Genomic DNA, 16696 nt, shown 5'->3' on the forward strand with positions numbered 1-16696 from the left:
CATTCCTACATATGTAAGCTAACAAAGTAATTCTAGAAACAATGGCAAGGTCTGAATGCTCTGGCAAAACAGATGTGAGCTCTGGAAAGAGAACAGTTTTTACAGCAGGCAGTGCCAGGCTTACAGGATGACTGCAGTGGCAGCCAGGTGCCTCTCCTCCCAGCTGACAGAGCACGTTACCTCAACAAATTTCAATTTCACAGCCACATTCCACTGGAATTTTAGAACAGATCAAGCAGATTTGGTAAGAGATGCCAAAGGGCAGAAATCAATGGTATTGGCAAAGCTACAGACACTGAATTCTGTCTCTTAGACCTGGGAGAAATGAACAGAGGGGTTCATTACCAACTGGAGATTACAACATGCTTCAGGGAGATGACAGATTTCCACTTGGCCTCCATCTAGCGACAGCGAGGGAAAGCTAATTAAAACTCAACAAGTTAGAAGACACGTTTTTCACCCCCAAAAGCTTTCTTTTCTGCTAACAGCAGTGTTTCCAAACATTTCTACAAATCACTGTATCAGAGTAAGGCATCCGTCTCCACGCCATTCTCTCCTGGCTCCAGTTAGCAGCAGAGCTACAAATTGTGGCACTCTTTTCAGTGATGCATGGCAACTTGCTTTTATTATTCACTGCACAGACTTCTCTGCTCTGAACACACTTTTAAAGCCAAGCCAAAGCAACACAGCTTACATCCATGGTGTAAATACATGGCTTCTGAGCACTGGAGCATTTGGGGACAGCAGGTGTGAATACCAGGAAACATGTTTTGTTACATTGCTAAGTGCCAGTTTCTGCAATGTTGAGGGAAAGCTGAACACAAGTTCCTAAAAGCTGGATAAATAATGAAATTAACAAGTTAACATCTCAAGAAATAAACTGTGACAAAGCCTGCCTGTGAAGGACATTGGCTGCTGAAGCTTGGCAGAGCTGGGAGACAACACTGACCTAGCTCAAGAATTCTTTGCTTGCTGTCAGCTACATATTTCTTGTGGTTCAAAAAATTATACTACAGTGTCTCCTGGCAATAGCAGAAAATAAATTTTGTAGACTTTTAGTGAAAGTCCTTCTTCGTGTATGGTCTTAGTTGGTCCAAGTACTACTTTATCTTCCTTTGACCTCCTTATAAAAAGGAAAGAAAGCCAACTCCAACTGTGGTATGTGCACATGCAAGCCTTCCAAAGCACAGAGAGAAAAAGCTGAAGAGATGATGAGAAATTCAGTCTTATAGGAACCACCAAGCACCACTCAGGGATGACTGTGCCCAGCCTTACATCTTCAGAAAGCTGAGTCTTGCCATGTAAGAGATGCATGGTCAGTCCTAGCAAATGCCATTTTCCCAAAGATCTAGGGAAGTGAAGGCACAGCTCCTCCACTGCAAGTCTGAGTATTTGGAAAACTCACCAAAAAAATTATTACATTTCAGCACTTAGATCAGGGACAAACACTGGGTTACGTGGTACTATACACAGAGCACAAAGAATGGGGATCCCAGAGACATGAAGTGGAAGGGATCTCTGGAGCTCTAAAGCTCACATCACCAATACCAAAGTGACCCAATCCCTGGTTCTCCTAACTGTATGATTTCTGTCCTTTTGTATCTTTCTAACAGATAACAACCTACTAAATGCTTGGGAGAGCCTGTGTGGCAAACAGCCAGACAGGAGAACAAAACCCAGCACCTTTGGGCATTGCTTCTACCTAGGCAAATGAGCAAGTAAACACAAGGGAACCGTCCCTGTCCCTCAACATTAAGAGGAAATCCGTCCCCTCCCAGCTCCTAACCATCAGCAAAAAGGAAACAGGGTCCAGAGAAAAAGGTGCCAGCAGTGCTGAGGTGAAGGGCATCCCCGGCTGAGGCCCAGCTGGTGGCTGCCTCAGCCCTGCAGGGCTCCTTTTGCCTGCAATCACAAAGAATCCAGGCCAGCCATCTGAAAATGCCTCTGGGCAGAACTTGTCACGAGATCAGGTTTGCCCCATAAAGTAACAAACGAGGTGGTATATAAAACTGCTTTTAATTTGACAACGTTTCATATATAAAACAAAAATACCCACAGCTTTGCTACCAAATAAACTTCATATATGGTTTTTAAAAGTCTCCAAACCTCTCCCTGAAAGAGAGCAGAGCCAAGCGATGGGAATTCTGCAGCACAAGGCTCACTTGATTTCCAAGGACAGCTCTAAGTCCAAATGAAAGCTGACAGCTTCCAGGTCATTAATCCAACAGGGCATACAGGGTAAACAGAACCTGTGTACCAGCACAAGCATTCAGGTGGATTACAGCCATGACAGAAAATGAGGAATTAGACAAACATGTTCTGATTTTTATTTTGAGTTTCCTGTAAAGTCTTCTATTATCAATTCTCCACTCCCTTCTACTCATCCTCATCCAGGATATGCAGAGCCTGGTGCTGGCTGTATTTGTGTTGTTAGCTGAAAGAACAGCAGAACATGCCAAGCATTTAATAACAAAATTCCAGCCTTGTGACACAACCTAGTAATCCCAATACTGGAAACTAATCTCATATTTCTACTCAACCCTTAATAAAACCCTAATCCTAACAAAAGTACTGCTATATTTTTTTCTTCTGCCTGAACCTTTTCTAAACACATATATCTCACATAATAAGAAAGTTACTGCAGACTAGACCACAGAAAGATGTGTTACACAAACTTTTATATGTACATCTATTGATTTACACGGGGCGGACTGACGGAAGATTGAGCCAGGAAGAAATAGCATCTCAGATCCAGATCCAGTAATTTTCTTCTAAATGATCATGTTTGTCCTACTGTTTATAAAATATCTGTGCAAAAAGCAATAAAATTTTGTATGGCAAACACTGTTATCACTGTCTGAAAACCAAAGTCATGCATTCTGATTTCTGAACTCTGCATCTTTTATGATGTGGGGAGATCTCTTCAGTTGGAGCAAGAGAAGACATTTCCATTCTCAGCTTTGAAACACAGCTCTCTAACTCAGGGTGCAAACCAGCTTTGCTAAGAGTTGAAGATGCACAGCCCAGTATTGTTGGCTGAATAGTGGCCACAGGCACTCTTCTACTGCCACAGAACTGCTTCCTGTGGGCCATCCCACCACACAACTCAGTTTCTTGTGTGCATAACATTCAGTGCTCTTAAACAGGCACCAGAGACTTGGCAGTGCTCAAGCTCCTGGCCTTGCATAAGCACACACATATGGATGCCACCCTGTCCATTCCCCTGCCTGAAGCCATCAGGAAAGAGGGCAGCTGAGCAATACCAGCTGCTGTCTTTGCTGAGGGGTTCCACTCACCTCAGGCAAGGACTACTTGTATGTGGATGAGCTGCTGTAGCTACAGCTACCAGCTTCCTGCACCTTACCACTCAGGACACTTTCATGATGAGGAAACAAACAAGGTGTTGCGGGGTCCTTGGAAAACATCAGCTGTGAATAAGCATGTATATAACAATTCTCTTCTAATGTTACAACCACAAAATAGCAAGGCAGGAGGCTTAGCAAGGTAAGACCTCAGATTCACATCTGGGTCAAATATGCATTACAGACAAGTCTCAGGACTCAGCAAGACCTTTACAAAACAAAAGAAATAGACTCTCCCACCCATCAGCTGCTGCCTGAACCACCATTTGCTTTAATGATTTCCATCACCAGATCCCAAGCAGCTTCTCCTCTTGTAGCTTTCCTTGCAATCAAGACCACTCAGCACTGAAAGTGTCATCAAACACTTGGAATTCCAGTTTTAAAATAGCTTTTGCTGTTGCTAAGTGTGCTGTACATGTGAGAATATGCCTACCAAAGCTGTAGCACAAGCCTGTCCTGTACACTAGCACAAGAGCTCACCTGTCTCAACCTGAAAATCACAAAACAACAGAATAACTGTACCACTGAATGAAGTCCTTCTCAACACGGGACACAGAAAATGTCAAATGGGAGTATTTTAGGGGAAGATAGAAATAGCATTATGTTGAGCTAGCAGAAATAATTTGTGCACAGAGTACATTTATTCCTAAACCCTGAAGCATAAAAAATTTATTACACCTATTAAACAAATATCCAGTTAACTACTCTGATTATTGGCCTGCTACCACATGTAAGTGTTTAACCACAGGTTGGACCTGAGTATTACACTGAGACCCCAGCAAGTATTGCACAAACCCAGAACTCTATGCTGTTTTCAAAGCAGGCATAAGCTTGCCAAAGGGAAGTTATTCTTACAAAACTTTGAACGTACACTTCATTTCCACCAAGGCTGTAATACTGAGCAATACAAACACTTATTTTTCAAGCTGTTGCCTTTCAGTTTCAACACGTGCTCTTTCAGTCATCCTGTTCATGTTAAAAAAAAAAAAAATTGGTTTGGCCTATTTGTTACTTTACAAATGTCAAATCAGGGCTGGGAGAAGGGTGTCTGAGAGGAAGAAATTGGCAAGGCAGATTTGCCAGTTTGGCAAAAGCAAAAAGCCCCACAGAGCCCCCTTTGCCTGAGCATCTTTCCTTTATTTCCAATTTCCTTGCAGACACTAAACAGATGGTGATACTTTCTGAACACTCCATATGAATGGAGGGTTGAAACTTCCACTTAGGGTGTGTTGGGCTGAGGGTACTTTGCACCCTGCAGAAGCAACTCCTTAAATGCTGTAGTAAGATACTTGTTCACAACATCCTGAAGCGCTTGTCAGGATTGACTGCCACAATACAATGAGGTACATGTGCACAACTGAATGCCTTTAAGCACAGCTCTGTGCCTCTGTACTGACATATGCACTAAAAGAGCTCTTAACACATTTACAACACACGCAAAAAGGTTCCACCTCTTTAGAGCTTCCTGAGCATGGCCATGTACAGGCTCTCTCTCCAAATTGTCCCTGTGTTCCTCAATCCCCTCCCTGCCTGCATAATCCATAATAGAAACATTGCACATCTGGAAAAACGAGCAGGCACAGGAAGAGCGATGAAACCCTTCAGTGGAATTCTTGCAGAGTAGCAGAAATCACATACTGGCCTTGAAGGATTTTATGGCTATGTTGAAAAAATTATTCAATCTCAAGGCTCAGTACTCCTACTATAACTATGATGAGGGTGAACAACTCGGTAGCTTAAGGTATTAACTCTACCAGTCAATATTAACCTTTCAATGAAGGTGTCTAACAATTAGTCCCATTAGAAACTCATATAATACATGGAGTGCACCTACTGCTTACCTGATCAAATTGCATCAGTGTTTTACTTTAAAAACTGTACAAAGAGAAAGACCATTTCTGTGCAGACGGTCTCTCACCTCCAGATACTCCTACCTCAATCCTGCTTCTCCTGTTCCTGGGATTTTCAAACAATCTCATGCTATATTGCCCTTGCATTACAATGCTTTCTACAAAAATCTCTTTCCAGCCTTAACTGTGAGAGGCCTATTTGAGAAGACCACAATCCAGCCATTTTACTGTGAAGGTTATACTGAACCATCACTTACGAAGAAGCAAGTTTAGCTTCAAGTTTGACTACAACATCTGTTGTCACAAGACTCACAGTGTAACAAACAGACTGAGGGATTCATACAAAAAAACAGCACTGAACAACTGCTACACTTACCCTGCGAAATGACACCACGTAGAATGTATCTTCCTTTCTGTGAATAGCTTCAAAGAAGTCTTGATAGCTCCTTGGAGAGGCATAATACACTTGCAGCTCATTCCCTGAGTTCCTGCTGAAGTTAAGAAGGGAAGAAAGTAATTATTTTAGACACAAGAAAGTTAACTTTAATGAGAAAATGGCTTTAAATCATGTGCTTTTCAAAAAACAGCAGCTCTTTATCCATTGAAGGAGCATGAAGAACATTAAATACAGGTGAGGCCAACGAGATCTACTGCAGTGTAGGAGTGTAAAGTTAAAAAAACAAACAGAGCTTTTCATGCAACAATATCATCTTCTCTTTCATTCACCTTTTTTTGCATCTCTGGTCAACTCAAAGATTTGCTCTTCATTTTCAGTTGAGATTGTGCAGTAAAAAGAAGACATTCACAACATTCATGTAATCCTGGCTTATCTTTTTCACAATAGTCATCTTAAATATCCCAGTGTATATGGAAAATACACTGTCAAAAATATTCTGTGTGAAAACACTAGCAAATCATGCAATCCACTGTTTATCTTGGAAAGGTGAGAAATTCCCAGCACATTTTGTTATCATCTGCTCCCATTCAAAAATACCACATTTAATCAAATTGCAAAGCTGTACTTAGACAAACCATTAGCTGGATCTCCAACCAGTCATTTTAATTCTTTCCCACTTTAATAGCATACTATCTGTTTGCAGTATTTGTGGCAAAAACACTGATGAGACTATTCCTCCCAAGCTGTCTGGTGCTGACCCAGATTCTAAACTATGGTGGCTGATTTAGATTATTTTGGTATGTTTCTAAAATATACATAACTACGCCTCTCAAACAAGGCTCAAATCTATCATCAAGTGATTTTCTTGAGCAGCAGTAATAGCAGGCCATCATTCTCTCCACTCTTACTGCTCATCTGGCCCTGTTGAGATAGGAGTGCAGCTGCCAAACCAGGCTTCCCTGAGCAAGATGGGGAGGTGAAAATCCTGGGGATCAAGAGTAGACAGCTCTATTCTGTATACCCTCATTAGCAAAACTATGCAAGTGAAGACTAAGATCACATCCTTCACACACAGGAAACAAAGATCCAAGCTAATTTGAGCTTGATTGCTCATTCATAAAAACACCCATGGGAACACCCCTGAGATTCAGCATTGAAGTTGTGCTGTGATAAAAGACATAACACCCACATATTGCTCAGTAAAACACATCCTGAAAACTGAAATAGGTCCCACAGTTCCGTTTTCTCGCCCACGCTACAGAAGATCCAGCTAGATCTGGAAAACAGTCTTTTATAACTTAAAATCCAGCCGCAGGATGGAACAACAAAGTACATGGGAATCAATGGACCTTCAGCAAGGTAAAGGAGTTCCATGTCTATCACTAGTTCAGAATTCCAGATAATACCAGTTGATTACTGGCATTATATCATGCTGACCTTTGTGCATTAAAGGGTACCCACCACAGATTGCTTCATGAAAGGATGGGAGAAATGGAGGACTCAAAACAGGTTCAAAGCTTCTAGTTTTTTAGTAATATTGTGTATTAGACTGTGTCTCCAAACACTGGTGCTGAATCTGGCTATTTATTCCAAGATAAATGAGTCTTTTTCATTTTCAAACTTAGAAGGATACTTGGTAATGCATCACAGAGCACAAGCATGTGGCAAGAGTGCTTGTTTTAAGGAGTGAGGCTATGGATGCTGTGCTTTAAGCATCAAGAACCATAGTTTTTATGGTGCAAAAATAAGAAACGGGAAAAAAATTTGAGCTTGATATCTGAGTCCCAGATGCACATTTGCAGAAATTCTTATCAAAATCACCACTGAAGAAGGCTAAGAAGACTGAAGTGAGTCGAGAATTTTTCATATATGTTTGTTTTTAAGTCAACTTGATTTTGATCTTCCTCTTCTCTGACTTTACTGCTATGCCTTACAATTGATAAATTTTCTTTAGGTACTCAGGACACAAGATAGCAATGTTGGAATTGCCAGTACTGCACACAAAGATAAATCCACATGCTGTTAGTACCCTCCTATGCATGGATTCACCCATGACCAACAGGTCACCAGCAAGGGTGATCTAAAAGGTAGTGGTCACTAGATTAGATTCTAATCACAAAACAAGTATTGAATAAAAGTCTAGAGAGTATAATATAAATAAAAAGCATTTAGTTCATTATAAGAGTTTCAGAGCTGTCTACATGTACTTAAGTGACATATATCAGGAATATATCTATATATATCATATATCAGGAAACTAATAAAGGAGATAGAGACAGTCTCTTCTGACAGAGATGTACAGTGAAGGGATAAGAGTCAAGCTACAAATTACTACAGGAAATATTCCAAGTGGCTACAAAGGAAAAATATTTCGCAATGGCAGTGGTTTAGCCCTGGGACAAGTGCCTAGACAGCTGGTGGCATCTCTCTTTCAGGAGATATTCAAAGCTCAGCTGGACACTGCTCTGAACCACTTGATTTGACTTTGAAGTTAAATTTATTTGGAGTAGGAGTTTGGACTGAACCTCTCCAGAGATCCTTAATACCTTAAATTATTCTGCTACTCTGTGATTTCACAGGGCATCTAGTAACTGATGTCTTTGGGAGAAACTGGAAGTCTTTTCTATGCTCTCATCTGTTCCAGGACAGTCACAGCATGTAACTGCTGTGACTCACTCAATGCTCTCCTTCGTTTAAACATCAATCCTCCAGAAAAAAAGACAATACAAAAAGCACCTCACTTAAATCTGAGCACAGTACAATATTCCATGCAGAGCTGCATGACGTCAGACTGTTTTTTATTATACTGATACTTTTTTTTTCAAGAGTAATGCATGTATACACATTAAACTACCCTACGCTATAAGAAAAAGCTTGTTAGTTCAGTTTTCAGTTAAAATAGACATCCTTCATCTGCCTATAGAACTATAAAAGTGGCTTTTTTAATTTGTTTGTTGACTTATTGGTCAAGACAAATCAGAGTTTGGCAGTGTGGTTTCCACAACACTTCCCTACAGCTCACTGCTTTCCCCTAGGATGATTCTGCTTACAAAGCTGCAATGCAAATGGAAGGGCCACAGCTGTCTTACTTTCAGTGGCAATATTTCACTTATTTCTCTCAATAAAAAGTCCACTTTATACTCCATTTTCCTTACTCCCCCTTGTCACTTCAAAGCAGAGATCCTTTTAAACACTGTCACAGAGAACACAGGGGAGAGAATTTTTGTTTTCCTTCAGCTTTTGTCACCATTTTTTCCCATCCTCCAAGAAAAGGACAGGATACATGCAGGTGAGGGTGAGAAGGAGTCAAGAAACTCCAAATTAGGACGTACTAATTACCAGCAAGGAAAATCAAGAGATGAAGTTAAACTATACATATAAGATGTAATGATACTTCATCCAAATAGTCTATTTGGTGCTAACTACAGTACTTTTACTCTTGAAGATAGAAACTGTTGTCTTACTAGACTTCTGACAATTAGAAACTTTCTTATAAAATACTTCTTTCCCTGCTTTTTTTTCTTCCCTTAAAGATTCAAATCTGCCTAGAAAGAGATCCTGTAAGTACAGATTTTATTAAGATTCATTGGTAGAAAAACCCAGGAAAAGCAAAGCTCTTTAGGTTTCTTTAAGTGTAGTCTGAATCACAAGAAGCAGCTAACTGCTGAGGTACAGAAATTAGGCCAATAAATGTAGCTAGCATCTCACTCAAGAAACCTGACAACACGGTGTAAACAGGCAATTTTACCAGCTGCTAGTGAAAAATAAAGTCATTAAGCAGAAAGCAACAACAAACAAGTTGTTCTTCCTTACCTGAGGCTTGTGTCTGTGTAAGGCATGGTCATTAGTTGAGAATGTACCTTCTCACTAACAGAGCTCTGAAACAAGGGGAAAAAAAATGACACCAACAGAAAACAGTAAATATTTTCTTGTTTTGGCACTACATAAAACACAATGCACAGCTGTAGCAGAGGGAATATGTAAGGAAGTAGAGTGACCTTGAACAACAGATGGACATTTTTTCACTAGTGACAAGAGAATAACTGAAAACTGAAGCAGCAATCAAGCTTGAGACAAAGAAAAAGGCAAGTGTTCTAATACAGCCAATTTGATCAGAAACAAATAATAGATGTTGATATTGTACACAGTAGGTATATATATTAGGTTATCCAAGAACACAATTTGCTACAATTGAATATGAATGTCAGATTCATAGAATTCTTTTGAAATCACATCCACTTTGTATCTCTGCCAAAATATACTACCCACATCGTGCTTCTGGTGTTAGAGAAAGCTCTGATACCAGAAATGCCTGAACTTGGCCTACTTAAACTTTCTATCGTTTTCCTTTGGACACTGGTGAGAAGAATCTACTGATTTTGTAGAGAGATGTTTATTTATCTTGTTGTGATACTGACTCACTAGTAAAACCCTGCCTACCTGCATAACCCGTGCTTTCTGATGTCGATTATTGGACTTCCTTCTAGACCTTGTTCTTTCCACTTCATGTCTATGAACCCATCCTCGAAGTTCATGATTCAGCCTAAAAATGAAGCAAACAGCAAAAAAACAAACACCACAAAACAACAGCATGAATAGATGTTTCAAACAACAGTGGCAGAACTTCTTAATTATAGAGAATGCTTTAAAGACATGGCAGTTTACTCTTCTGCCTAATTCTTAACATCAGAATACGCAAATTTAACTGCAAGACTCAATTTATGAGAGAATTCATAGACTATAATAGAATACAGTGGTTCAGATGGTGTGAACCAACGAAGGTTATGGAGTCCAATTGCCAAATATCTATAAAGTATTGGAATTATGGATGTTTCAATAAAGCACGTGTGGTACTTTCTTTTGCCCAATGAACAGTAATTCTGAAATTACTAGACAGACTACTGAAATTTAAAATCAAAAGACTATCAGATCAAGATGAAATATTGGTTAAGAAAGCTGAAATATAACAAACAAATTTAAGGAAGTATGGACAAAGCACAATGGAATTAAATTTAGAGAAATTAAATTTACTCTTTGGAAAAAGATGGAGCTAAGGATCTCCTAATAATGAATAAAGCAGATCTGCAATGACAAGTTAACTTTGCTTGTATCAGAAGCTGAAGGGCAGGAGACCATCTTTTACATATATCTGACAGATGTGCTTTTTAGTCGGCTGTGATTTCCATACTGTAAACACTTCCACATAAGAGAAATCTCTTCTTAAGTCATTAAAAACCTCCAGGCAACCAGCAAATTGTTGTTCAGTTATTGCTAAGTGACCATTGTATATGTTGAGTGAAAATCATTGCTAAAAGCATCAGAAGATTAAAAAGATCGGAGTGGATGTCCTGTCTCCATGGTAGTAGACACTGGACAGTGCAGACACTTGCAGAGGCACTGTTCACAGACTGGATGAATACTGTGACTGAATAACAGCATCAACCAAAGCCATTTGTCCACTCACCTAACTTGGTAGCTTAAGTGCTCAGAAAAGGTCTGCTCACCTTTGTGACTCTGTCCGGTTGATCAGGGGCTGACAGGGTGGTGGTGGAGGTGAAATATACAACAGTGGTTCTTCTGATACTATCATCAATGCTTTGTTATCAGACACAGAATTATCATATCTGAGAAAAAAAGACACCAGGAAATCCTTAGAAGTTTTCCATTAAACTCTGACCAAACTCAGAGAAAAAAAAAAAAACACTGGTAAACCCACAAAGGCTATGGCTGCTCCTATGAAACCTTAAAAGAAGATGAATAACAATTTCTAACAAACATCCAGTGGTCTTAGTCAACCCCCCAGAAGAGTCTGGTAGCTCTCGACACAAGGCAGAGATCAACATTAACAGTTCCAAAATCTCTTCCCTTATAGGCCAGATATTGAAAAGAAATGCAGCTCATAAAATATTCATCATAAGATGCAAACTGTGAGATCTCAGCAGAGGCAACTTTCTCTTTCATTCCAGAGCTATGAAGGATTTGCCACAGGAATACGGATTATTATTAGCCATTTTAACTATGCAGATAGAAAGAATACAAACTATATGACAGTACAGCAGCCAGAAACTATATTAAAGCCAAGCAGAGAGAACTGTTTTCCCAACCATCTCCAACAGCCTCCAGCAGCTGGATTAGCTTTAAGAAAATGTGAAAAAGAGCATGTATTTCAATGCAAAATTCCTTAGAACTTTCAGTAACAAAACAAAGAATAACATTCCTTTCTCCTTGTTATCTGTATTACTTGAGTGATTTAACTATTTATCACCAAATTGCCATATAATATCCTGCCTTGAGAGAGGGTATAGGTATAACAGCCTTAGTCATCATGATTTTGACAGACTTGTAACTCCTACAAGCTGAAAAAAAAAATCAGTTATAAGACCTTATGAAAGACTTATTCACATCCTGTTTCCCCAGCTTTTTCTCCCCATCTGCTTCTCCTGTTTGCTGCATATTCTCCTTTATCAGTATTAGATACAGTATAAGATACAGTAAAGAGCTCACTTGCAAAAAAACAGGGTGAAAGAAGAGGAGGAGGTACACACACTAGCACAGCCTCCTAGGGGAATTACTTACAATCATGTCACATAAGTCATGGTCTGAAACGTGTCACATGGGACACAAAGCCCTCACCATGGCTACAGCATTAAAGTGTTTGTGATTTATTGCCATCTTTCTGCGTGGTAAAACGTATTAGAGCTTTCTGCACATCTGTGCCTGGCTTTGTTCAACCAGCCAAAATACTCTACTGGAAAGGGACAATCTGATAGGATAGATCCTATAAGTGGAAAACATGAGCTGGATTAGCCAGACTTCAGTCTGGAGACAATTATATGTTCACTTATGCGTTGAGTGCTATAGATTGAGGAACTTGAAAGCAGCTATATAATTAAATAATGCTAAGCATAAGGTTGGACTCAGATTTTTTAAGAAGTGCAGTACTAGTTAATTTCAGAGAACTCTCAGCCATTAACTTCTCCAATTTTCCCTCGAGTAACTAAGAAAATAAATACTATAGCTTGAAAAGAAAGATAGTAAGACATATCTTAACCACGCAAGCCAAAATAAAGATCATGGAAAAAAAATCAAACAGATGAAGAACTGAACAAGCACCGTTAACCTCTGCCACCTAAAACACATGAAAAGTCTTCATCTCACCTATTAATCTTCTCGGAAATTATGTCAATGGGTATTTTCTGAGCTGGGCTGGGCTCCTTGCTAGCTGAGAACTCCAGGAGATTTCTGGTCCGGTGGTTGGAACTCACAGTGGAATCAACTCCATTGGGATCTTTTTCAAATACACTGGAAAACACAACAGGCATTTTGCTTATATACAAGGGATCTGCAAGACTATGACTCTGAGCACTAGTAGAGAAAAGCAATTCCGTTCCCTTTTCAGTTTTATTTTTTTGAAGGATTTTGATCATAGAATGGCTTGAGTTGGAAAGGACCTCAAGGATCATCAAGTTCCAACCCCCCTGTCGTAGGCTCTGGTTCTCTCGTTGTCTTAAGCTTCACCTGATGAAATTGAAAGGAATCTGTAACCTAGATCTGCAGGCATAAGAAAATTACCTGTATACAAATAAAAGTACTCCACACTTCCACTTTCATCAGCCTCAAAGTCAATTTACATAGTTTATACTAGTACAGCATGTAAAGAAAATATAGCTCCCAAATCCTGTGCAGCTGCTAGCTTGGAACATTATGCCAGATGTTCAACAGAACTGTATATGAAGTTCAATTCTATATGGATTTACAGACAACAGCAGGATTGACAATGCAGAGGCAGTGGAGCATGGTACCATGTACCCTGCCTTCCTGGTTTGTGTTTGCACTGACTGCAGCATCTTCCCCTGGAGCCTGCTCAGGCAGCCACGCAGCATAAGAACGTCTGTGCTGCCCTAGAGGCAAAGCAGGATAGAACTTCAAACACTAGCAGGAAAAATGAGACAACTGCCACATGAGACTGACGATATCCTAGTTCAGAAAGACTATTTATGAGTGAAAAATCCTGAAAGCACAAAAGCACTACTTCAATTTGTCCTTCCCAGAGGCTAGCTTTACTCTTCTGTAAATATGGTTGCTTCCTGAAATACACATCAAAATGAAGCCCTAACCCTCTTGGCCGACAACAGCAGAACATTGCCAGCAGCAGCACAGCAAAAATGCATGAGGACCCCACTATGCCAATGAGGACTTTGCCATGCATGTTGATCACTGCTTACAGAGTACATTTTGATTCATGCCCCATCTCTCCTGTGTAGCAGAGCATAAACCCTGCAGGGGAAGGTCTCATTTTCCTATTTGTTACATAGCATCACATTGCAACAGGCAATGAATGCAAATGGCTATAACAAAGAAAGACAAAAACTACCAAGGACAGGAGGTTGAGTAGTCCCCAGCTAAGAAGAAGGCTTGCAGACCTAGCTGCCTAGCACTCCCTCTCTTTTGCCAATGTACTTATATTCTTGTTAACAGCAACCCAAGTCTCCTCATGAGTATTTGGGTCACGTTCAGCAGAGCTGTGGAAGCCAGGGTGATCCAGATAGGGGCTGATGTCACTTGGACTGCCTTGTGTCCTTCAGGTTTCCATGCAGCAGCACAGAACCTAGGCAGCAGAAACCTCTGAGCTTGTTTTCACTACAGGGACAGTGGGCAGAAGAGTATCTATAGGCAGCTTCCTTATCGTATATGAACGCTAACATCCAGAAGTCTCATTGCTTCTAATGTGTAGAATGGAAAGCTGGATGGCTTGTTCGTAGTCTTGTGTATTAGCCAACGTCAGGCTATCCAATTTCACAGAACCAATCTCCATGACCTACTCAATTTTATGAGATTGTGTTCCTTCTCTTTCAATGAAGCACTGGTTCAGCTGGCAGCAACTAGAGACAGATACCCAAAGGGATGCCATGCATTCCTGCTGGAAATCTTTTATCTGTGAAGCAGTTTTGGGTCCTTACTCTAGCTAATTTCAAGCCCTCACAGCTACAGGTTTACAGAAATTTAGTAATGAAACCAAAAACATCTATCACAGAAGCTCTGAAAATTTCAACAATTTCCGGCAACCTGTTTCTCTACAGTTCAAAGTGAATGAAATGAGCACTATTGGTGAACCTGCTGGGTATGGCATTTCATTCTGTCCTACTTCTCTTCCTTCCTGTTCAAAATGACAATTCAAACCAGAAAAACTTGCCACTTAATTCTTTAGTTCAAGCTTGTTAACAACCAAATCAGAAGACTTGTAACAATTCTGCATTTTTTTCCATGATGGTTCTTTCTTCTTCCTTGCAATACAGTTCCGAAAGGATAATTTTTATTGTTTCAGGTTTCAGCTAGCAGAGGTGAAAAGTCTGAGGTGAAGTGTCACATGTAACATGCATTCCAAATGCTGAACAGAATTAGAGAAATCCAAACCAAGTCCATTGAGGAAAAAGATGTGGACTTCTGCAATCACGGGTAATCTTCACTTTGTCCTAATTTACCTGTTTTATCTCAACAGCCACTCAAAACCACACACACACTCCTAATTCCCTAATTATGTCAGCTTTAATCTAGGGAAAGACACTGTAAACTTTTTGTCAAATCTTAAATTTCACTTTTGGCATTGCTTACGGGATGTATCAACATGAAAGATGATCTCTTCAGCAGCAAGAAATAAAGGAGAAGAACAGAAAATCCTTTACTGTTCTAACGGGCAAAAAGCATGGCTCCCAATTCTAAGAACATACACACGCAACTTGAGGGTAAAATATGATATTATTTATTTTATTTACTGCAATGGCCTTTTTTTTCCTCTTGAAGCAAAGTTGTAAGCTACATGGACTACACTTGCCTCCCTTATCCCATTCATTTTTTGTAGGATGATGACCAAAAGCACCTTTCCCAAAATCTCAAAACACACCCTTCCTAGCTCCTTTAGATTGTGGTAGTGACCCAATACTAAAAGAAACGTTATTTTTGATAAGAATCTCCCAACACAACTTGAAATACTGCCTCTCTTCCATTTTTTACTTATCTAGGGAGTTTTGTTAGATTTTCCCACCAGAATAGAAGATTTTGTTGTTTCAGCATACAGTGTCTCTTCCTTCCTTCCATAAAGGTTCACTTGCAGAGTTTGCCTGTAAACAGGGCTCCATCTTCAGGTAATAGATAGGAGTGGACATGCAGGTAACAGTCTGTATCCTCCTCTGACTCTTCATTCCCAAAGACTTGCCAAATAGGTACATGAGGGTATGATATCAGAAATAATCTTCCTTTACTTAGGATGAGAAAGGCATAATTTATGACCAAAGGCAGCAGCTAGGATGAAATCTCTCTTGCAGTGGTACAACTGGAAATACCTGCCCACCTTCAGCATACTGAGCTTTGCATATGCTATGTAGAACAGCAGCAAACAAGCTGGAAAACAAAGGGTCTGCAGACCACATCCCAACCATGAGAGAAGATGAAGTCAGTGTAAAGTATTTTTACAGAATATGCAGAAGAATATCCACAGAAGGTGGATAATCTCCCCTTTAGAACAGAAAAAAAATCTAAAAAACCCCCAGCATTTTTAGCTAAAAATATTTTAATATTACATAGTAGAAGCAAGGAAAATTTTTTCATTCTGTTGGCCCTCAAGATGAAAATCTGGAAACAGAAGAGCGTGTTGGCATATCTGCTGTGAGAAAGTTTTGCTACTTGGAGGAAATGAGTTGCCGTCCCAGCTTAGAAGTCAAGAAAACTTAAGGCAGAGAAGTGGCTTTATTGGAGATGAACACTTAGAGGCTGGAAACTGGACCTTCTTCTGTTTGGTCATGCTTACGCACCCCGAGCACTTATCAAATCTTTGCAGCCTGCATATGAACATTCCAGATATTGTGGGCATTAAAGGGTTTTCACACAGCTATAAATGCTCTGTCCAAGCTGGCTGAGCTATCGTTTCATTTAAAATGCAAAATCAGGTCCAAGGAATAAAAAAAGAATGAACCACTAACTGCCTCATGCAGATGTGTGTTCAGAAGTGTAGATAAATTTGATCGTAGGAGGGAAAGCAAAGCAACCCTCCTGTCACGGTTTCTCCAAGAAGCCAATAGCACCTGATATTT

At 39.9% G+C, this 16696-nt stretch overlaps 1 protein-coding gene across 3 annotated transcripts in view; it reads right to left on the reverse strand.

Moving 5' to 3' along the window:
* Nucleotides 1-16696, reverse strand: part of ATF6 (activating transcription factor 6) — a 73585-nt gene that overhangs the window by 37014 nt on the left and 19875 nt on the right. Inside the window, exons 10-15 of one of the 3 annotated variants that reach the window (XM_090146124.1) lie at nucleotides 12768-12911; nucleotides 11114-11233; nucleotides 10050-10152; nucleotides 9423-9487; nucleotides 5589-5703; nucleotides 718-2434 (exon numbers count right to left, since the gene is read on the reverse strand). In XM_090146124.1, the coding sequence (XP_090002250.1) occupies nucleotides 2387-2434; nucleotides 5589-5703; nucleotides 9423-9487; nucleotides 10050-10152; nucleotides 11114-11233; nucleotides 12768-12911 (595 nt within the window). In that variant the 3' untranslated portion in view covers nucleotides 718-2386. Of the gene's footprint in view, nucleotides 1-717; nucleotides 2435-5588; nucleotides 5704-9422; nucleotides 9488-10049; nucleotides 10153-11113; nucleotides 11234-12767; nucleotides 12912-16696 lie in introns of those variants that run through there. The other 2 variants (XM_031595780.2, XM_031595779.2) reach the window with 2 other exon arrangements.

The sequence above is a fragment of the Phasianus colchicus genome, chromosome 9 (assembly GCF_987193195.1).
Source record: "Phasianus colchicus chromosome 9, bPhaCol1.hap1.1, whole genome shotgun sequence".
Taxonomy (NCBI): domain Eukaryota; kingdom Metazoa; phylum Chordata; class Aves; order Galliformes; family Phasianidae; genus Phasianus; species Phasianus colchicus.